Consider the following 23,222-nt stretch of genomic DNA (forward strand, 5'->3'; position numbering starts at 1 on the left):
CCACCGCCCCGCGCTCCCTCTCCCCGCTCCGCTCCCGTTCCCCGCGCTCTCCCCGCCCCGCCGCTCCGTCCCTCCTCCCGGGGCGTGTCCCCCTGTCCCATCCCGCCTCTCCTCCGTGTCCCTCCCCCCCCGGCGGCCCCTCCCCGGCCCGCCCCGCCGCCGCTCGGGCTCTCGCCGCCGGCCGCGCTATAAGAAGCGGGGCGGGCGGCGGGGCCGCAGCGGGCGCGGCGGGGGAACGAGATGAGCAGCGCCGGCGCCGCTGCAAGATGCTGGATGGACACGTCCTGCTGGGATGGCTCTCCTCCTGCGCGCTCCTAGGGCTGCTCGCCTGCGCCCCGCGGCCCTCCGCCGCCTACTTCGGGTAGGTGCCCCGTGCCCCCCGCTCCTGCTCTTGAACTTTTGCCTGAGTTTGTTTTTGATGCTGAAGGGGTTTTGCGCCTGGCGCGTCCCGCCCGAGGTGGGGATGCTGCCGTGTGCCTGCGGGCACCCTCCGTCCCTCGGGGGTGCGGGCATCCCCTCCCGCGGGCGCTGTCAGCCGGCCCGGGACAGGGGCAGCGACAGCGCCGTGCCCGCGGCTGTCCCACGTCTCAGCGCTCGGAGCCGGGCGCCCGAAATCCCCTTGGATTTGCCAGTCGGGACCGGGCACTCCGGGAGCCGCGGGTCGCGGCCCCCCGGGAGCTGCCGGGCTGTGTCCCGGGGCGGCGGGCAGGAGCTGCCGGGGGCGAGCGAGCGGAGCGCTTCGTTCCCCCGTTCCCCGCACGGAACGGACCTGCAGCGCACCAGCCGCGGGCTGTAACCCTCGCAGCAGGGGACAGCGCGGAGAAAACTCCTTTTTCCCCGCAGTTAAAGCGCGGCTTTCAGCACCAGGTACCGGCAGAGGGGGGCTGCCCGTTGTTTTTCCGGGGGGCTCCGCGGGCGCCGCATCCCCGGTGCTCACCTGTGCGCGGGGCGGGGCGCGGCCGGCAGGGGGCGCTCCCGGCCCGGCGCGCGCCGCGCAGGTGGATCCCGCTCCCTTCCCGATCCCGGGGGTTTATCCCCATTATCCCGGGGGTTTACCCCCCTTATCCCGGGTGATTTATCCCCCTGTTTTTGTCCTCCTTTTCCCGCTGTCCCGGCTCTGTGCGGTGAGCTGGACCAGCCAATTCAACCCGCTCCCCCGAGCCCCTTCAACGCCCCCCGCAGCCGCGTCGCGGAGCCTCAGCTCCGTGCTGGGTTTTCCCTCTGTGCTTTTTAGGGTGCCGCTGCCTCTTATCCTTAATTTTAAACCATTTGTCGCAAAATGTTGTCGGTTTGAGAGAGGAGTTTAACGCGAGGACCTGTGTAAGATGTTGTGTGTAAGTTTACACAACAGCGGGGATTCTTGCCTTTTTTTTTTATTTTTTTTGGGGGGATGTTGTGTTGTGACCACTGGTAGGAGCCACTGGACCAGCCCTGGAGAATGTTTTAGCAGACTTGAGGTTTTCCCCCCTTCTTTCCAGTAAAACAAATCCTGGTGTTGAGGCTTGTCCATTGCTTGTGGTCTGGCAAAGTTTTCCAAACAGTGCTACTTACATCTTCTGTTTCCAACTCCAGAACCGTTTCACTTCCTGCTGCTGGGGCTGGTTTTCTAAGGAAACAGCCTGTCCTGTGTGTGCAGGTTTTTAGGAAAAGCCCTTTTCTCCCTCTCCCAGTGTGCAGAGGGCTGTTCCCAGCCCGTTGGCTCATGTGTCTGCCGAGGACCACCGGCACTGTGCAGCTGAATTGTGCCTTGGGGACTGACAGGCTTTGGAAGGAGCTTGGCTGTGGCTCTCCTATTAATCCCTGCTGTGCTGCTATCTGCTCTAGAGCAGCAGGTAACTCATTCCAGTTCCCCCTGGGATTTCTCTCTTGGCTTGTAGAGGTTTTAACTTTAGAAGGGGCGTTCTGAGCCAAGGGCAGCGTCTGCTGTCTGTCCTGACCTCTTTGGGTTTTCCTCTGTCGTGGTGCAGCTGCTGTTTCTGGTTTGAGACTCCCTCCCTGGCGGAGAGGAGATGCTGCCAGATGTGCCCTCAGCCAGATGTGCACTCCAGGGCTGCTGTGGTGTGTGCTGGAGTTTGCTTATGCAAAACCTCCTTGTCTCTGGTTAAAGCCCAGCAAAGGAGCAGCTGATCCCCTCTCTGTTGTTCCAAGAGCAGAGGCTGCACTTGCAGAGCTGCTGGGGACACTGGGAATAGTCAGAGCTGAGATCCCGGCTCCTGGTAATCCACAAGTGTGTGTGGAAGAGCTGAGCCCTCCCTGCTGTGGGCTCCTGCCTGTTGGTAAGGAAAGAAATCCCCCCTGGTAAAAGCTGGATGTTCCTGCAGAGCTCCCCAGTTCTCTCTGCAAGTGCCCTGGGAAGGCTGGTATTGATCTTTTTTCTTCTGCCACGTGCATGAAGGAGCTGCTCCAGGTGAGGCAGCACATCTGTTCGTTCTGAAAAATCCTTGCTAACAGCTTGGCTGAATGACCCGAGCTAAAACACACCCTCCAGGCAGGGAAAGGGATGCTTCTTTGGAGTCCCAAAGCCACCCTTTGGTGGGACCAGCACCCTGCTGGTCCCTCTGGGTGCTGGCATCCCTGTGGAGGAGGTGGTGGGGCACAGAGTGAGGCAGTGTTCAGCAGATGTCACGCTGTGGCTGCAGCTTGGCTGCTCCCTTCCTCAGTCTGGAGGGGGATAGGGACAGCTGTGGATGATCCCTTCCCCCCCCCCCCCCAGCCCCAATGTCTTATTTCAGGGAAAGAATTCCATGTCTCCAAATGTGGGGAATGAGTGCCCAGGGACAGAAATGGGGCATGGTTACAGGATAATGAGATTGTGTCAGCATGGAGTTATGTCTGTGCCTGTCCTGGGGGGTGGCAGGAAGGGATGCTGGGCTGGGGACACCACGGCTGGAGGCTGCTGTGCTTCCCTGGAACCCTGCCTCTGGTTCTTGGAGGGATGCACAAGCAGCCAAGTAGGATAAATGCCCTCTGGAAGCAGAGTTTGGAGTGTGTGGGAGTTGAAGCTGTGGTGCAGGTGGGGCTCTTGCTGCTGTTTTGCTCCATCCCCAGGCTGTCTGGCTGGGAGATGTGCTGAAGGTGATGGTCTGTGGAATGAGAGACAGCTTTTCCCTTTTTCTGAGGGGAATTCTGGCCGCTGGGTGTTGCTGCCCTCCTCCCTGGAGCAGGTGCCAGCAGGACCCGGGGTTACTACCCAGGAGCAGCACCTGCAGTGATGCTGAGCAGAGCTGAGAGCCTGCAGGCACCTGCTCAGGAGGGGTTTGAGGGGTTTGGCTCAGCCCTAACTCTTGGGAAGCAGCTGCAGAGCCTGGCTGCAGGAATCAGGTGATGCTACAGCTCCTAAACCTTGCCTGATAAGAAACTTTTTGACAGAGAGGAAAAAAGCACGCCTGCAAAACTGAGCACAGCCCTGCTGGCTCTTTGTGCGTTTAGAGCTGCCCCTTAGGAGGAGGAGGATGATGATGATGGGGGTGGCTGAATTTTTGGGAGAGGCTGAGCCTGCAGCAGAGGGGGAGGCATTGCCTGGGGCTCTGTCAGCCTGCTGGGATGTACTGGCTGCCCCAGGAGCGAGGCTGATTTTATGTCCAGCCACGGCCTCTGCAGCTGGGCTGTCTGAGCGCTAATTTGCACCATATTCCAGCAGGCTGCTGGGGGAGTTTGGAGCAGCCCCAGGCTGCCAGGATCCCTGAGAAAGCATTGCATTTCAGCTTTCCTCCCTGCTCTGCTTTCCTGGTGCCTGACACGCTCTGGGTGTGGGTACCTCCCCTTCCTCTCTCCAGCGTGGCTGGGGGCGGTGGAAATGCCGGAGCAGCATCTGGGAATTGTGTTGGGACTTGCACTTCTGGGCTTTGGAAGTGGCAGGTGACAAGACTAGCTGTTCTGGGGTGACAGCAGGGTGGCTGAGGAACTTCAATCCTGCTGTGCCCTGTGCTGGTGGGAAGGGAAACCAGCCCGTGGGAGCTTCTGCTTTCCTGAGCTGCCTGATATGTGCGTCTGAGGTGACCCAGGCCATAAATCAACTCCTCTATTTTCTCTTCTCATTTAGAGTCTGATTCCGTTTTGATGCACCTCTTAAAAAAACCCCTATGAATTATTTTAAAATTCTTGCTGGAAGGAGTGTTTTTCCTGCCAGTTGGGATTTGCTCTGCTTTCCCTCTGGGAGCAGAAGGATCCCAGCAGCTCTGCCCCCTCTGCGAACACTTGTCAAGACAGTAGTAATGTTACAAGTGGCTCATGCTTACATAGTGTTTATATTGACAGATTGCAATGTTCTGCATAAATGTAACTGATCTGTCCCCTGCACGCAGGCAACAGGAACCCTCAAATGCTCACGGGGGGAGAGGGAGGGAGGGAGGGGAAGCATAGCTTGCCCTAATTTACCAACACACCACTCACTGCGGGCTTTGCAGTGTGGGAAGTGCTGTGTATTTTTATTCCCTTTGGCAGGTGCAGGATAGGTGCCCTGCTCTGCTCTGGGATAGAAACCTTGCTGTTCAGGGTGTGATTTTTGTTAGGAGAGACTTGGAAAAGAGAAAGATGTTGGACTTGAAGGGGCTGTTCATGTGCTGTGAGCACTCTGGGGTGGGTTTCTGAGTGGGGCATGAAGTCACTCTGAGTTCCAGCATCAGCTGTAAGATAGAAACCTCATCCTTCAGGGTGTGTTTTGTTAGGAGAAACTAAGAAAAGAGTGGGGTGTTGGGCTTGAAAGGGCTGTTCAGAGTGTGATTTTGCTAGGAAAGACTTAGAAAAGAGAAAGATGTTGGACTTGGAGGGGCTATTCAGGCACCTTCAGGGTTCCTGAGTGGGGTGTGAAGTCACTGTGAGTTCCAGCGTCAGCTGTAGGATAGAAACCTCGCTGTTCAGGGTGTGTTTTGTTAAGAGAGACTTGGAGAAGAGAGAGATGTTGGACTTGAAGGAGCTGTTCAGGCACCTTTGGGGTTCCTGAGCAAGGTGTGAAGTCACCCTGAGTTCCAGCGTCAGCTGTAGGATAGAAACCTCATCCTTCAGGGTGTATTTTTGTTAGGAGAGACTTGGAAAAGAGTGGGATGTTGGACTTGAAGGAGCTGTTCAGGCACCTTTGGGGTTCCTGAGCAAGGTGTGAAGTCACCCTGAGTTCCAGCATCAGCTGTAGGATAGAAACCTCGCTGTTCAGGGTGTGATTTTGTTAGGAGAGACTTAGAAAAGGGAGGATGTTGGACTTGAAGGTGCTGTTCAGGGTGTGATTTTGTTAGGAGAAACTTAGAAAAGAGCAAAAGGTTGGACTTGAAGGGGCTGTTCAGGTGCCTTCAGGGTTCCTGAGCAGGGCATGAAGTCACCGTGAGTTCCAGCATCAGCTGCAGATAGAAACCTCGCTGTTCAGGGTGGGATTTTGTTAGGAGAGATTTAGAAAAGAGCAGCGTGTTGGACTTAAAGGGGCTGTTCAGGGTGTAATTTTGTTAAGAGAGACTTAGAAAAGAGCAAAAGCTTGGACCTGTTGGGCTGTTGAGGCACTGTGAGTGAGCACTGTGGGGCGGGTTCCTGAGCGGGGTGCAAACTCACCGTGAGTTCCAGCATCAGCTGTAGGATTGAAACCTCGCTGTTCAGAGTGTGTTTTGTTAGGAGAGACTTAGAAAAGAGGAGGATGTTGGACTTGAAGGGGCTGTTCATGCGCTGTGAGCGTTCTGGGGTGGGTTCCTGAGCGGGGCGCGATGTCACCGTGAATGTCATCTGCAATGTCACCTCCGGGAGGAGCGATGCCAGGGGCTCTGCCGGCCGGATTGTCACCTCCAGGAGGAGCGATCCCAGGGGCTCTGTGCCCCTGTGTTCCCCGCCCGAGGGCCGCTCTGGGGGCTGGCAGAGCCGTGTGTGTGTGGCTGTCACTGGAGGGTGGTGTGGGGCCGCGTCCAGGCCGCTCCAGGCCGCGGTGGCTTCGCGGGCGTGCCCGCCGGGCCCTGGCGTGTGTGAGACGGAGCAGCTGCTTCCCAGCACGACCCAAAAAAACAAAACCTGGCCTGGGCTGGCGAGGCAGGAATGCAGCACGCAGGCAAACACAGCTGGAGTGCCCGGAAAGGACGGCTCGGCCATCCCGCCCTCAGCCGCCCGTCCTGCCGCTCCCGCGCGGCCCCGCGGGGTTTGAGCTGCTGCAATTGGGGTTTTCTTGGAAAACTGGGGGGTTTTGCCCGGTTTGGGTGGGTGGGTTGTTTTTATTTTTCCCCCTCGTTTGTTTTTTGGAGCTGGGTGAGTTGTCAGTGCTGCGAGTGCTGCCTGGCTTGGCTCCCAAAGTTGGCCTCTCTGGGTCAACTCAAAGCAGTGTTTAACCTCCATTCCTCTGGAGAGGGAACCCCGTGCCCAGAAACAGAATTTGCTTTGGAGGTGCTTGGAAGCGGCGCTGGATTTGATGAGGTGCCACAAGGGTGGCAACAAAGCCAGGAATGTTCGGGAAAATATCTGCATCTGCATCCCTGGGGAGCGGGATTTGTCCCAGATCGGGCTGGGAAGAGCCTGGAAGCTCCTCCTGCCTGCAGAAGATGGAGCAGCATTAACTCCGACAAGAATTAGTAATTTTTTGGCTTAGGTAGTGGACTGATCGCGTTGCTTGACATTTTGGAACCACTGCCTTGTGCCTCAGTTTCCCTCGCCCGGGGCTGTTCCTCTCTGAACTCAGGTTAATGATGGGCATTGCTGCAGCCTCCATGTCCAAATAGTGCATTTTTCTTTTTCCCAGTGCTGTAAATGACACCTTGGAGGGGGAAGATGGGTTGTTAGGAGAATATTGAGTGGATACTGGCGAAGCAGGAGGCTGGTGACTTCCTTTAGCCTGACTGGTGATGCAGAACCAGAGCCCAGGAATCCACAGGACTCTGGTCTCCTGCTGAAAGGCCTGGTCAATGATTAACTTGATTTCTGGAAGCTGCTGACAACAATAAAAGCGAGTCCAGCCCCACAACCCCAACACAAAGAGCCCCAGAGTGTTTAATAATTAAAGGCCTTGTGCTTTATCGGGGTAATGAGAATGGCCTTAAGGCTTATTTGGTGGCAGGTAATTGAATTAGGCTGTGGGATTGGGAAGGGGGAGCAGGTTAAGGGGAAAGTCTGGAAGACTGCATGGAGAAGCCTCTGTGATGCAGCTTAGGATCTTTCTGACCAGAGCAAGTTTTTTCAGTTTTTGCTGCTTTCTTCATTTTTCTGTGGGATTCATTCATTGTGTTGGCAGACTTGGTGTCGTTGCCTCTCGGAGAATCACGGAATGATTTGGATTAGAAAAGATTTTCTAGTTCCACCTCCTGCCATGGGCAGGGACAGCTTCCACTGTCCCAGGGTGCTCCAAGCCCTGTCCAGCCTGGCCTTGGACACTTCCAGGGATCCAAGGGCTACCTGTGCCAGGGCCTCCCCACCGTCACAGGGGAGGATTTTCTCCTAATACCTCACCCAAACCTGTTTTCTTTCACTTTAAAACATTCCCACTCATCCTATCACTGTCTACCTCTGTAAAAAGCTCTCCCCAGCTCTCTTGTGGATATTCCTGGCCCAGGGATGCTCTGTTCCATTCCCTTCATTTAAGGACAGTGTTGTTATTTCTAATAAATGTTGATATTTAAACATTCTTTAAGGTTTTTTTAGTGGAAAATCTGAGTCAGAAGAAACTGTGGAGGTTGAGTTATTGTGGGGGTGGCTGGGTAGCCAGAGGAGGTGCTGGACCAGTGAACATCACTGGTGTTCCCACAGGATGAGGCATTTGTGCTCCAGAGCTGCACAGGGGCGGTGGGACATGGGAATCTTGGCTCAGGAGAGCTCAAGACTGGGTTTAACTTATTTTTCTCCTGTTTCATCCCTGTGCCTTGATGCCTTCTAAGAGGGAGTTATGTTTTGAAGATGTTAAATCAGAATATCCCCACTGTGGGGACCACCAGAGGTGGGAGGACTTCTGATGCCAGAAGCTCCATGTAGATCCCCTCTGCTCCAGTTCCATGGAATAACAAAATAATGTGGCCTCTTCAGGGCTTGGGTTCTGTGGCCACCTGAGCTCTGTAGAGGAGAAAGGGGTCAAGTCTTCCCCTGATGATTGAGGAGAGGACTTGATGCATTCAGAGTGTCTTTGTCTGCTCCCCCTCAATTTCTGACCCTGTGGTTCCAGCTGCCTCCTTGGAGACCCCTCTGGGGTGGGATGGTGCTGAGTTCACACGGAAACCTTCTGTTAAACACAAACTTCCCAACTCCCAGGGCTCTCTTGGAGCATTCCAAGAACTCCCCTGGACCTGTTTTTCCAACCTGAAACCTTCGGAGCCTCTGGCTTCCCTCCACACTGGAGCAGCCCCTTCTCTCTGCAGCCAGAACAGCTCCCTGGTGGTTTGTGCTGTGTTCCTACAATTGCTTCCTTGACCTGAGCAGCCCCAGAGCACAGGAATTGCTGTTTGCACTCTTAAATGGTCATGGGGGGCCACTGCTTCTCCTGCAGAACATGGCTGCAGGTTCTGGACCAGCAGGAGCCAGCTAGGTTTGGCTTTCCTGACTTTTTCCAGAGCTCAGGAACCAGCTCAGGTCAAGTTGGGAGGGCCCAGAAATTATTAGGATTTTTATTATGTAAGGGGTTAACCCTTTAGAAGCTTTTTTTTGACGTCAAAATGCAAATTTTTTTCCTCTTCTCCTGTTTGTAGCTGTGCTTTTTAAGGTTCCTTCAGAATGGTGGCTGTAAGTGCTAATGAGCCTTATCTCTCCAGATACTGTCATAAAACACACTTATGAAGTTTATCAGCTCAGCAAGCTTTACATTTTATTGTAATGTGTGTTTGCACTTCCCCAAGTGGAACAGGGAGTATTTTGATTCTGTGGATAAACACAGCAGCTACAGGATTTGCTGGAGCTGATAGAAAAATCTATCCTGATTTTTATTTTTTTTTTCTTTTTATTCCCTCAGCTCTTACCAGGAACTCTTGTTTCAAATGAATCAGGCAGCTTCTGATTGTGCTCTGTTGCATTCCAGTCTGTTATTGTAAACCATTCTCTAAGGTGTGGGGAGCATTTTGCCAATTCAGTTGCTGGAGGATTTTGGGGGAAGGGGAAATAACAGGTTAAAAAAAAACTACACTCCTTTTTTTGGGGGAGGAACACAGAGGAAAACCTCTTTTCTCTCTATCCACCACAGAAAATGCAAACTGTGTGAACAATCCCCAAACACATTCTAAAGCAGCAAAACACAGGAGAAGCAAATCAGATAATTGCTTTCCTTTTTCTCTGAAGCTTCTCAGCTTCCCAGGAGAAAAATCCTGAGCAAAGGGATTTTTCCAGCAAATGTGAATGCCACACCTGTGGGCTGGCTGAGGCAGAGCTGGCAGGAATGGGCAGAAGTTTCACCAGAACCTTGGTGTGCTGTTGAAATTCTCTAAATTTCTCCTGTGTTGTGCTCCTGTGGAATGTGTTTGGAGATTGTTCACCCACAGGTGATTGTTCCATTGCATTCTGCTGGGAGTTGTTTTCACTCTTTGCCCAATCAGGGCCAAGCTGTGTCAGGGCTCTGGAGAGAGTCACCAGTTTTCATTATTATCTTTTTAGCATTCTGTCTGTATCCTTTCTGTATTCTTTAGTATAGTTTAGTATAGCATTCTTTAATATAAAATAGTATCATAAAGTAATAAATTAGCCTTCTGAGCACATGGAGTCAGATCCATCACTCCTCCCTGCCGCGGGGCACCCCACAAATACAATAAGCAGGGAGGGTTTTCAGCCAAGCCCAGAGGTCCCTGTGGGTCTCTCTCAGTGCTTCACTCCTGCCTAGGGGAAATCCTCTGCTGCTCCACCCCACAGAAGCCACCTCCTGCTCTGCTCCATGGCCAATTTTGCTGCTCCACTCTCTGGAAGACACCAATAAGTTTTACCAAGAAAGGAAAGTTTTGCTTCAGTTGGGAAATTCCTCCATCCAGTGTGTGGCAAATGCAGAAATCAGAGCGAGTTTGCCCCAAACTCCATGAGCAATTAATGCTGTTTTAATCAGCTAGGCCAAATGGATCTGCTGATTAAATTCCTGCCAACTGCCATGCAGCCAGTTGGGGATCCAGAGGAATTGGGTGTTCCATGCTGTATCCCAGGCTCAGCATTTCTGTCAGCCTCTCCTGGGGCAATGGGGAATGGTGGCTGAGGGCTCATCAGACCAGGCTTTGAAAATTTAAATAATCAAAGAAAATGTGTTTCTACTTGAGCTAAACATGAAAAGGCTGCTGGATTTTGGTGTTTCTCAGCTTTTTTACATCCTGGATTGGGAAGCTGGGAGCCAGTTCAGTGACTGCACTGGGGATGAGTGTCCACCTTGGACTGGATCCACTGGTGTTGGCTGCAGAGCCTCTCCCAGGACAATCCATGATTTCAGGGGACCTTTCCCAGCTCAGGAACATGGAGTTCAGCTGCTCCCCAGTGCTGCCCATCTCCTCTGACAAGAAACCCAATCCTGCAGCCCAAACCCCTCTGGGGACAGCTCACCAGAACTGATACTTGGTTTAAAAGAACTGACTTGTTTGGCTTAATCTTGACAAAATTCTTTTCTAGCCCTAATCCTCTCCCAGTGTAAGCTGAGATCTTGAAATACCTGGCAAACCTGGAGCTCAGCTCTCTCTCTGCATCTCTGTGCCTCTCTGCAATCCAAGGTGAGGGGGTAGGGGTGTTTTCAACCCCTGCCAAAGATCAGTCTCCTGCTGGGAGCAAGCAGGGAGCTCTTTCCCAGTCTGTGGTTAACAAGTTGATCTGAGAGGCCAGAGGTGAAGCAGCCACTTGAGCTGAATTACAGGGTCTGACCAAAGATCCAACACTTCCTCTGGCTCGTTAGCACAGCTGTGCTGCATCCCTGGGGACTGTTTCTATCTTCTGGCTTGTCCCTTGTTGACTCTGGAAATCCAGAGGCTTAGCGTGAGTTTGGAGAGAGGACTGGAGCTGAAGAGCTGCCCTTGGGGAGGGTGTGAGCTGCACTGAGGAAGGCTTTGAGCAGTCCCTGTGGTCAGTGTTACGAGCTGTAATGTCCAGACTGGTTTGTGGAGCTGAGGAAAATGTGTTTTCAGGCAGATTTGCCTCTCTGCAAGGTGCAGGGCAGGCACTGTGCTGAAGGGATGGTGCTTGCAGGGCAGTGGGACCAGGCATAATCCTGCACTTGCAGGATCAGCTGAGCTTGCAGAGGGATCCCCAACCATGAAGAACCAAATCTGATGTTGTGGAGATGCCTTAAGGAGTAGCTGCAGTGCCTGTGGGACTTTGTGTTCCCAGAGCACAGGCTGGGTTCAGCAGGGCTGTCCCAGCCAGGGAGGGAGGGAGGTACCAGGGGAGGAGAAGGGCATCCTCCCTCAGCCCTGCATCCCTGGGGCTGCTCCAGGCTCATGGAAAATCTGAGAGCTGCTGCTGGGAGGGGGCAGCTGAGCTGTGACAGCCTGGCTTGGGCTGACTCACAGTGACAAAAATGCCTCAGTTTGGGGCTGACCCTGTGACACCATGGGTGTTTCTGCCAGGGGCTGGATGTGCCCCCTCACAGACTCATGGTGAGCAGTGGGGGGTGACTCCTCAGCTCCCAGAGCCTGCAGAGAGCCAGGACTGAGCTGAGCTGCTCCCAGGGATGCTCTGCTGCTGCTGGCCACATCAGGGGCAGGTCAGCAGCCTTGTCCAAACAGCTGCTCCTCCCTGCCTGTGTGGGGCTGTTTGCCCTGCTCCCAGGGCTCTCTGGAGGCTCCTGTCAAGTGCTCGGGATTGAAGTGGCTCTGGAGCTGCTGTCTGACCTGTCTGGATGTTCAGTTTCACCCCATTGTGGGTGAAGGGAGCAGAGGTTGCTCAGGGTCTGCGCGGCTTTGGGTGCTTCAGGGTCACGTTCACATTTCCTGAAAAAAATACCTTTGCCAGGATTTTTCTCCTGGGAAGCTGAGAAGCCTCAGAGAAAAAAAGGGAAACAATTCTGATCTCATTTGCTTCTCCTGTGCTGTGCTCATGTGGAATGTGTTTGGAGATTGTTCACCCACAGGTGATTGTTCCATTGCATTCTGCTGGGAGTTGTTTTCACTCTTTGGCCAATCAGGGCCAGGCTGTGTCGGGACTTTGGAGAGAGTCAGGAGTTTTCATTATTATCTTTTTAGTCTTCTGTAAGTATCCTGTAGTATAGTATAGTTTAGTGTTCTTTAATATAATATAGTATCATAAAATAATAAGTTAGCCTTCTGAGCACATGGGGTCAGATCCATCATTCCTTTCTGCCACGAGGGTCCCAGCAAATACAATAGCTTCAGCTGTGGCACAGGACTTCTCACAGGGAGCAGCTCTGAGCTGAGTCAGGGATCTGGTGCACATCCCTTAAAGCCCCAAACTGCTGTTGGGCTATGGATTTTATTTGAAAATGCCTTCAATATGTGCCTGACAAAGCAGAAACTCCTGGGTTAGAGTTTCTCCTCCTGTTGCAGCAATAGAGGGGGTCCAAAGACAAATTTGTAGGAATCTTCCTGCTGAATTGGTGAGGTCTGAAATGTTTAAAAGCAGGAAACACCAAGCTTCAGCCCGTGAGGTCTGGCTGCAGAACAAGATGAGTGGTTTCATTTTGGGGGTGCAGCGTTGCACCTGCTCTCCTTTCCCAGAGCCTGGCTGGGAGATGTGTGGCTGGATTTCCAGGGCAGCTGCTGCCCTTGCTTCAAGCAGCAGCCACACGTTGCTCCTGCTCCTGTCAGCTGCCTGAGCTCCTCTGTTTGTGTGTCTAAAGCTTGAAGGCTGGGAGAAGGAGGAAACCTGACCAGTGCAATGGAAACCTTCAATTCCCCGCGGTCCCAGGAGGAGCAGAGCAGCTCCAGGCTGGAGCTAGCAATGAACTCCGTTTGTACACTGCCTCGCCTCTCCAGGAGGAGCAGCAGCCAGGAAAAATATCAACAGTTCCATTAAAAAGTCTGCTGCTTTGCTAAAGTAGTGGAATAAACATACCTGGAGGTAAAGCAGCCCGAACCGCACAGGAAACATTAACGGCAGCGAACACACGCAGCCTCTCCCTGTGGATGTCCCCGAGAAAAAACACTGCCTCCATGGCGATGGGGACATCAAACAGCAGCTGGGGGGATTATTCTTAGCTGGGGAAGAAGTGGCTTGTGTGAAACAGGGGCTCTGTGGTTTCCTAGAAAGGCAAAACCTGGGCTGAGCCTGCCCTGTGCTGCTGGCGGCCCTGGGGAGGGGGGACCTGGAGTAAAAATCGAGGCAGGATGTGGTTTGGGGTGGCTGGTAGCCCTTTGTTTGGTTTTATCGCCCTTCTTAGCTTTCTGATTGCTGTTGCTGTGGGAATTGTGTGGGGCTGACCTGCTTTTGCTCTTTGCAGTAGAAAAGCTGGGATGAAAACCGGTGGGAAGTGGGGAACACCCTGGGAGCTTGCAGAAGAGTGGAGTGGGTGTGGTAGCACTAAATGGGAGATCCAGTCACTCCCAGCCATCAGTGTGGGGTGGAGTTGGCCCCTTCCCACCTGCACAGACCCCAAATCCATCCTCTGGCCCCTTTGGGACAGGGGGAATGGAGGCAGACTGTATTTGATATTTCAGTGAGGGGACGTGAGCCTCGAGCGTGGCTGGAGTGGGAGATGCTGCCAGCACTTGTTGGACCAGGGAGCTGCCCATAAAACCCAACTTCCCCTTGGCCATGCCCAGCAAATATGGTCTGCCCAGAAAATCCACGTGGAAAAATGCCTTTGGTTGCAACCAGGTGGCACCTGTCAGGCACAAGGAGACATTTCTATTAGTGCTCTTAGTGGAGTGGTTTGGATCCCTCCCAGGCTCTAGCTGTCCTCCCTGGGGCAGATTGATGGGATTATTGCATGCTAGAGACAGTCCCTGTGCTCCCAGGCCTCATCTGCACAGCCACTTAGCACAACTAATCTGAAGTGACTTTTAAAGGGGATTAGTTCAATTACTCTTAACTAGCCCTGGTGGAAACACTCTCCTTGGGGATTAAAGGTCCTTAATTCACTTTAACAGACTTGATTTCAATGCAAAGCAGGCTAAACTGAATTAAGGGCACTTTAGAGCCTTGTTTGGAGGAGGCACTCCAAAACTGATGTGGTTTAACCACCCCACTTTGCATTCCTGGGCTCCATTCCTTCCAGCTGGGCATTGCTGGAGTGTCCCCTTACCGGTGACTAATGCAGGGAGCCTCTTATGCAGAGAGCTGCAAACTTCACCTCAGCTCACGTGTGAACCAGCTCCTCTGAGCACCTCCTGCATCTGCTGAGCCACTGCTTCAAATTGGTGTTTTACAGGTGTTTACTTGCCTTAAGTTTTTTTAATTTTTGTTTTCTTTTCCAAATCTTGCTTTATTTTTTTTTCTCCCCTTTAACTCTTCAACCCAAGCTCTTTGCTTTTTCACTTAAAAATGCAGGGCAGTGAGTCACACATCAGCTTTTCCCTGCTGTCCTGAAGTCTTAGGGTGAACTGGGAATACTTGACCAATAGCACACTCCTCCTTTAGCTGGGGAGTTTCTCTCCAGTCGAGGGTGAGCTGTGGTTGTGAAAGGCTTTTTGGCCTCAGTTTTCCTGAAGTTTTTGTGAAAAACAGTCATTCCATGTGGTGGCCTGGATAATTCTTGCTTTGGAGGGAGCTGGGTGGGACAGGGCTTTTCCTCTGCATTTGAAGTGTTGGCTGATGTGGGTGTGGAGGAGAAGAGGGGAATCCTGCCAGTGCCAGGGAAGATCCCTGAGGGGAAAAAATATCATGACTTTTTATTTCCTTCATGCTGATCCTAAACATTTTGACTCTGAAGGGAAGAAGAGGTAGCACTGACCCTTCTGCAGATGGGGCTCTCCTCCCTTTGTCCTCATCCTGCACCCCATTCCCTGACCTGATACCATCCTGACCCCTGTCACATCCCTGCTTTGCATCCAAATTTAATCCCTGGGGAGCAGCTTCCAGCAGGTTGTGGAGGGAATGGCTGCTTGGCACAGCTTTGCCACCTTTCCTTTCCGAGGGAAGGAAGGGTTAACCCCAGTGACTGCAGTGAGTGCCAGCAGTGCTCTGGGTAAGGCTTCTCCAGCGTGCCAGAGCAAGGTTTATTTTACTAATAGCCCTGTGTAACTTCACCCTCCCCTCCTGCTCAGGATATTTCAGCTCCTCTCCTTAGTCCAGCATCACTTCAGAACTGGGGGAGCAGTTTGGGTGGCCACAGCAGCAGCTGGCAGCCGTGGAAGGATTTTTTTGTTTTGTTTTTTTGGGGGGGTGGTGAACAAACCCTGAGTTTCTTTAGGTTGGGTTGTTCGTGGCTCTCCTGAAGGGTCCCTGCAGGCTGTGGAGAAGGGAACAGACACTGCACACAGGCAGGACATGGATGCTGCTGCTGCCCTGATGTGCTGGGGCTCTGAGACCTCTCTGTGCTGCAGCTCAGAAATCCCTCAAAGGCCCCTCTGTGCTGCCCTGCAAAGGCTGTGTCTCGCTTACAGCTCTGCCTGAGCCCTAAGCTGATTTAATCTCATTTTCTTGCCACCAAGGAGCTCCTCCTTCCCTCTCCACAGCAGCTGAAGGACATCACCAATCTGCTCCTGGTGGCCTTCAGGCTTGGCTGGAGCTTGGCACTAACAGTGACAATGTGGCTGCTGTGGTTCTGCTCCAAGCCTGGTTTCTCTGGTGAAGTTTTCTGGAAATCAATGATTTGATGGTGATGGAAATCAATGGCCAGATTTGGGGAGCTTATTCTTTATTCTTTATTCTTTATTCTTTATTCTTTATTCTTTATTCTTTATTCTTTATTCTTTATTCTTTATTCTTTATTCTTTATTCTTTATTCTTTATTCTTTATTCTTTATTCTTTATTCTTTATTCTTTATTCTTTATTCTTTTTGTCATGGAATGGGTTGGGCTGGGTTGGGTTGGCAGGAACCCTAAAGATCATCTTGTTCCACCCTCTGCCATGGGCAGGGACACCTTCCACTGTCCCAGGGTGCTCCAAGCCCAGCCTGGCCCTGGACACTTCCAGGGATCCAGGGGCAGCCACAGCTTCTCTGGGCACCCTGTGCCAGGGCCTGCCCACCCTCACAGGGAACAATTTCTAACATGTAATCTAAATCTCTGTTTTTACCCTCAAAAAGAAATACCTTCTTTAATTTAAATTTTTAGTTATGTGACATTGTTTTTAATTGCCTGGGCCAAGAGCTCTCTCTCCCTAGGTTTTGGTGGCAGTGCCTGGTGAGTTTAGCACCATGAGATGCTGGTCTTTTCTTCTTCAGGACACAAGGCCATTCCCTTAATCTTTAGCATCTCTTAAGACTTTTGGGGACAGTTGCTCTGGGAAATACTGAAAGACTACTTAGAACACATCAATTTTGTGTGAGTGTCCAACTGAGAAACTCCTGAGAAGACACCAAGGTGTTGCTGAGGACTCTTTCACCTCAGGACACCTTTTTATTTGAGAATGATGCTGGTTTAAAACCTCAGGACCTATAAAGAGGTGCATTAATACATCCTTCAGAACCTTCTCCTTTCTTAGGGATACCTGGGGGTACCCCCATCCCTGGCAGTGCCCAAGGCCAGGCTGGACAGAGCTTGGAACACCCTGGGATAGTGGGAGGTGTCCCTGCCATGGCAGGGGGTGGAACTGGATGATCCTTAAGGTCTTTTCCAACCCAAACGATTCCATGGTTCTCTGTCTGTTCTAGGGTAGCTTTTTGAAGGCCTCTTTGAGGTCAGGCTCACAAAGTTTGAGTTTGTGACCATCATCCAAAGAGGGAGCACAACACGCTGCCTTCAAGGTGGGAGTGCTCCCATCCAAGAGCAGCCCAGTGTTGTTTTCCATCCCTCCTGGGGGGACTGTAGAGCTCCAGAGCTGCTCTTGTAAGTAGTCAGGAGTGCTGGAAACCTGAACACAAGACCTGCTGAGTCCTGGGAGGTTTTCATTTTAGACCCAAATTAAATGATTTCACTTGTGGTGCCACTTTTTTCATCGTGTGTTGCTGTGACCATTGGGTGGGGGGATAAAGGATCTGCTGGAGTGGCCCTAAAAATGGGCTTTCAGTAGGCAGAAGATACCTGGCAACACCTAAACTGGATTTTTCCTCCTGTAAACTTTCAATCTGAGGGATGTTGACCTGTGGCATTCATGGGGTTGGCGAGGTTTTCTGTATTTTCTATGTGAGTTTCCCCCTTCTTTCTATTCCTGCAGCTTTTCCACAGGGATGAAAACTCTGTTTGAGGAGATCCTCAACTTCCATCTACAAAAATGACCCAAGCAGTGTCAAAATTGGGAGTAAGGGATTGACTGAGATGTTGGTGTGTGGATTTTATGGCATTTTGTGGTTTCATGTTGGGAAGAACAAACCTAGGAAGAGCCTAAGAACTTCATGAGTTCTTGCTGTGGTTGGGTGGAGGAGCTGTGCAGATTTAAATCTGAAGAAGAATCACTGCCAAGTCCTGTCCCTTTGAGGATCCAGAGGGGAAATTTCGTTGCCCACCAAGCTCTTGTCCAGTTAGATGAGGCCAACCTCTTCCCCAGCAGTTCCAAAGAGAAAGATGATGTTCTCAAAATCACTGAAAACTCTTAAAATCACTCAAAATCTCCGCTGTGGGATTTATATACATCCTGCTTAATGGGTTCACACTGGAACACTTCTTGATCTCTTGCTGCCCTGTTTTCAGCAGCCTCTGGACAACCTGAGGGCTGTTGCATTTAGGTGCCAGGATAATTTGGTGAGGATTTGTCCTTTTTAATGGTTTCTTTCCCACCTCACTCTTTAAAGCTGCTCTAATTCCATGTTGCCCTAATTGTGATATGCAAACTTTAAAAGGAAAATCGCAGCCAATGTATTTTAAGATCCTTTTGGGCAAGCAGCCCCCTGCTTAACGTGATAAATTTGGACAGCTTTTCTCACTAAGGAAAATAAAAAGCTTTCCAAATCAAGAAAATTATGTAAGCAAATCCGATGAGTGTGCTCTAAAATTAAACCTGCCTCACAAGCTTTGGGACCTTTAGTGTAGAACTAATGTTGGGTTTTTTTGGGGATTTTTTGGTTGGGGTTTTTTTGTTTTTTTTTTTTTTTTTCTGGAAGCTGTAAAACCTTGCTGGGGAATGTCAAGAGGTTTCTCTCTTATTCACCCATCCATTTTTGACCAAATGTGGAAGAACATAGAACTATCAGGGACCATCCTTGCCCAGGACCCACTTCCCATCATCCTAAATGAGCCACAGTAGGTATTGGGCCAGAAATATTCCGTCAGCAGTGGCTGCCTTGTCCTATTTCTTCATGGATCTCCTGCCATGCAGCATCCCAAGGCATGACTGTAGAATTCCAGAATGGTTTGGGTTGGAGGGGACCTCAAAGCCCATCTCATTCCAACCCCTGCCATGGACAGGGAACCTCCCACTATCCCAGTATCCAGCCTGGCCTTGGACACTTCCAGGGATGGGGAATCCACAACCTCTCTAGGAACTGCAGTGCTGTTGTAGCTCAGTGTGGATTCTCTGTGCTGGAGCCAGGCTGTGCTGGCTCCTCAACTGTGACCCAGATTGTCTTGAGTGAGGCTCCTAAACCTGGGGTTTGCAAACTGCTGCGGACTCTCTACAAAGGATAATTACTCCAGGATGAAGGTGGGATAGAAAGGTTTTTACTGGTCAATTTTCCATAAATTCCTGTCTCCTCATTCCATGTGCACTGGGAAAGTCTCTTTTCTTGCTGCTGTCTTCATCCCACTGTATCACCTAAACTCTCCTCCACTTTGTCCAGGGCGTGGTTTTCTGTGGCCAAAGTTGCTTTGGAGACCTTCATTCCCTTGCTGCAAACTCGGAAGAGCTCAGCATTATCCTCCAGGGATAGCTCAGCATTATCCTCCAGCTTCCTCCTGAGGGAATTGGAGGTGCAGGCACTGATCTCCTCTCTGTAGTTGCTGCTTTGTGCAGGCTGCCCTGGAGCAGAGGCTGGGCAGAGCTACAGAATAAAGCAGGGATTTATCCAAAGGATCTCCTCCATGGATGCACCTTGGGCAGCACCAGAGCCCAGCCAGGGCTGCACCCAAGATGACCCAAAATGGCCCCAAAATGCCCGGCCGGGCACGGGGTCTCTCCCTGGGATCAGCTCTGCTCCATTTGCACCTTGCAGTTCATTGTCCCATCCCAGCTTTAGCCCCTGCAGTCCCACCCTGCTTGTTTTTCTCTCTCCAGCCCACGGGGTTTGTGCTCCTGGCCTGAGATTTGGCTCATTTGTCCTTGGTGCCCAGCTGGAGCAGGAATTGTTTTGTCTCCCTGCTCTGTGCACAGAGCTCAGCATCCCCTGATGTCAAGCCCAGACCCACACACTAAAGCAGCACAGAATGTGAAAATATAAAAGCTAAACCTGAGGCATCCTAGTGACTAGTGACAGGATCCAGAAGAACAGCAGGAAGCTGTTGAGGGGTTCAGGTTGGATATCTTCTTTCCCCAGAGGGTGGTGGGGCACAGCCCTGAGACTGCCAGAGCCCCAGGAGTGTTTGGAAAATGCTCTCAGGGACAGCCTGGGGTTGTTGGGGTATCTTTGCAGGGCTGGAGTTGGACTTGATGATCCCTGTGGGTCCCTTCCCACTCAGGATATTCTGTGATCTGAGTGTCCTTATGAGGTTTCCCTGTTGGGACTCTGGTGCCCAATGCCCTTCCAGTTTGGAATGGGAGGGAGACCCTCAGCTCTGCATACAGTTGGTTTCTCCAGGCAGAGCAGGAGTTACTTGACCTTAACATTTGTTCTGAGTCCTCTTAGGGCTGTTGATAGCCTGGGGTGACCTTTAGGGGTTCATGGCATCTTTTCTGGCCAAAGCCAGATATAAACATCTGTAAAATCGAAGCATTTCACCCTAGAGAGTCTCACACTGTGCACTTCGCTTGTTGGCCCCAACAGCTGTGTCAGCTCAGCCTCCTAAGGTGTTTCCATGTGGGGAAAATCTCCCCTGATCCTGTTTTACTCCTTTATCTGCAGCCTGGGGACAGGTTTCCAGCAAACACTCGCAGCAGTTGTTAGCGTTGCTATCCCTCCCCTCTCTCGTTCTTGGCCCTTGGTCCTCCCGAGCTCGTGCAGCCAGGAGACACTGAAATCCCAACTGTGCAGGACACAGGGTGGATAAACATCTTAATCTCACGGATCCTTCAATCTAAATGTTTTCTGGGGCCCTCCTTCAGGCAGGATTAGCCGGGAACGGCGTCCCAAAGGTCGCAGCCTTGCTCTGACTCGCGCCGCTGCTCAGGATGCTGAACGTGTGTGAAAGCCTCAGCAGAAAGCCTGAGATGCCATCCCTGTTCTCCAAGGAGCATCTGTGTGTCCTCTTGGGCTTTGGACTCAGGTCTTGGAGCTCTGCCTGCCCCTGTTAGCCATTGTGATAGCGTTGCCTGGAGCGCCCAAATGTGACATGTAGCAACTGGCATTTTGGCTACGCTTAAGTGCAAGATTTTTCCAGTGTAGGTTTATATCTGGTTTGTTTTTTTTTCTTCCCCTCTTCTCTCAAGTGTGTGCATATTACTGTTAGGATTTATTTTCAGGCTCTAACTTGGGTTTTATCACTTGAAATGCTTTGGAAACTTGGAGGGCTTTTTTTTTAATTAGTGGCATGGCCCTCTTTACCTCGGAGGAAAATTCCCGGGTGAAGAATGCTTTTGATTCACAAAGAAATTACGTTAGAAAGGTTTTCCTCTTATCTTTGTGTTCTTTGGGCATTACTTTCCTCCTTGAAGCTGCCATTTGCTTTGCTAAACTTCACTTTGCTTCTTGACAGCTCTAGAATGGATTAGGGTTTATTACTGGAATGTCAGAGCCCTCAACGTGGATATCCTTCAGCAGAAAGTTGGGTGGGAAGTCATGATCCTGGGAAAATAGTCTTGAGTTCTTGCTTGAAGTGACACAGGGTGGAAGAAATGAATACCAAGAGTATTTTGATGATTAATAGCAATATTTTCGTGCTAGGATGGGTTATTCTTGCTCCCATCATCCCAAGACCTGTACCAACAAAGCGAACATCTCCCAGTCGTTCCCTCCCTATATCTCCATGATTTTGGTTTCATTTCTCGTTGCTCCAGCTGCCTGTGAGCGATACATTTTTGGGGCACTTTGAACCACTGCTGTTTTGGGGCTGGATAGGGGTGAACTGGAGGGATTTCTTTCTCCAGCATCAGGAAAACAAATGGCAAACAAATGGCACCCTGTGGAGCACAAAGCTCCTGCGGCTCCCGTGGCTGCGGCGTCGCTGGCGGGGTTTCAGGGCAGTGAGCTGTGGGACATGCAGGTTGGTGTCCCTGGGATAGGAGGGTCAGGGATGGATGCTGGATGTCTCCCCAGCCTCAGGGGAGGTCTGGCAGGAGGCTCTGGCAGCAGGGAGCCACCGAGGCTGGGAGTGGGACAGGGCTCTTGACACGGGGCCAGCGGGAAAGTCTCGGGCTCAGACGGAGAGAGGGGCTGGGGAATGTGATCCCGGCTCCCAGGGAAGGACGGGGCCAAGTTCTGTCACTGAGCTCTTGGGTTTCAGCTGCTGCTTCAGCAGCGTGGTTGTGTAGGATTTGCTGAAAGAGCTGGGAATTCTGGTTTGGTTTGTCCAAGAAACCAAAGGCAGATCTCACCCTGGGGTCTGTGTCTGCTTAAACTTCAAGTTTCCTTGAATCTCCTGAATTTCCCTTCAATTTACATTCGTACCCTTCCTTTTAAATATGTTTTGCCACAGGATTCAGGGAAAAAATAATGACTCAGGCTAAATTGGAGTGCAAGCAGGGCTCAGACAGATTTTAATTTCTTTTGCCCTGAATTGTCTTCATGTATTGAGTGGGCAGCTCTGGTTCTGCTTATCCTCCCTGCTGAGGAGATTCATTCATGAGCAAGTTTTTATTTTAATTTTTAATTGGGAATAAAATTCTTCTCTTGCTCCAGTATCATAATTAATATTTTTTATGAGATTTTACTCTATAGCAGATCACCTTTGTGACACTTGGAAATTAATTGAGATACTTCTGGTTTTATTTTTTTAATATTTTTAGCTTGTTAACTCTGATAGGCTCCATGTAGCTGTGCCCTGTATCCTCCTGGGAATAATGACTCAGTGTCCAGATCCACAGAAGTAGGTGGGATGTGGGATTTGTACAGCTAAGCCCACGTGCATTTTGGAGACAGATGGAAACTCCATTTCAGGCTGGGGCTGCTCTGGTTGTGATTAGCTCTAATGAGCATCTGTTGATGGAGTAGTTCAAGAGGGGTTCTCAGTGTTCTTTAGCCCTGCTCATGTTGGAATATCACGAGCTGGACTGAAAAGGAAGATTCAGGCTGTTTGTGAAGACTTGCAGCAAAGCTGTCTTGCTTATGGAATATACCCAATGTGGGGCTTTTAATCCTTATTTAACTTTTATTTCCCTTTCTGTGGTGCTTCCATACTGGACAAATTCCACCTGTGTTGTCAAAAAATTCACTTTTTATTTATTCCCACCCCAGGACTTCCCTGGTGTGTCTGCACCCTCAGATACAGGCTGGACTCCCTGGAATTTGCTTGTCCCTTGTAGTCCTGGACACAATTCCTGGCAAATCCATGAAAAACTGAGCATAACCACCAAAAGTGCATCTGCAATTGAATCCAGCTATAATCTGTGATTTAATGCCAGCACCTCAGGTACCTGGAGACACCTTTTACTGCACAATTACTGCTAATTAAGAGCTCAGAGTTTAATTTGGGAAGCTCCAGAGGAGTTACCTCAGCCATCCCCTCCGTGCCTGCACCCTGCCATGGAATTTTGTCCCGTGATTCCGTGCCAGGTTTGTTCTGCAGTTCCTCTCCTCTTGCAGTGAATGGGCAATTACTGAATATTTCTTTTCTGTTCTCATTAACTGCCTGGCCCCAGGGCTGATTTAGAACACATTATCCACGTTCTCTATTCCATGGAAAACACATTTGGGTCCTCGTGGGTGTTTTTAAGGTGCTGTCTGACACAGAGCTCAGAGAAAGCTGTCAGGAGTCCACTTACTTTAGCATTGCTCCTGATGCTGAAAATCAGATTTCTTTTCATTACTTTGGAGTACTTGGAATTATTATAGGTCATCCTATGTTTGGTTGTCACACCAGGGAAACCTAAAGCTTGGAAAATGAGGAATACTGATGACTGGGGAACAACTGTGAATGTTCTTACCCTCAATTTGCCTTTTATTGTGACACTATAAGAATGAATTTTTATTCTCAAAAATGAGTTTGCTCCTCCCGTTGCCCACTGCCTCCTTTCCCTTTAGTTGTCCTTTGGGATTTAAGACAAGATGGGAATGTGGAAAAGGATCTGCTGCCTTGCAGAGTATGGC

At 51.0% G+C, this 23,222-nt stretch overlaps 1 protein-coding gene across 1 annotated transcript in view; it reads left to right on the forward strand.

The window, feature by feature from the left end:
* Positions 1–266: 266 nt before the first annotated feature.
* The window catches only part of WNT9A (Wnt family member 9A), a gene marked incomplete at its 5' end in the record, with an annotated part of 56,623 nt that continues 33,667 nt past the window's right edge, over positions 267–23,222 (forward strand). The window contains one exon of the mRNA XM_084211645.1: positions 267–361. Within this exon, the coding sequence (XP_084067771.1) occupies positions 267–361 (95 nt within the window). The remainder of the gene's footprint in view (positions 362–23,222) is intronic.

The sequence above is a fragment of the Fringilla coelebs genome (assembly GCF_963513975.1).
Source record: "Fringilla coelebs genome assembly, chromosome: 1".
Lineage (NCBI taxonomy): Eukaryota > Metazoa > Chordata > Aves > Passeriformes > Fringillidae > Fringilla > Fringilla coelebs.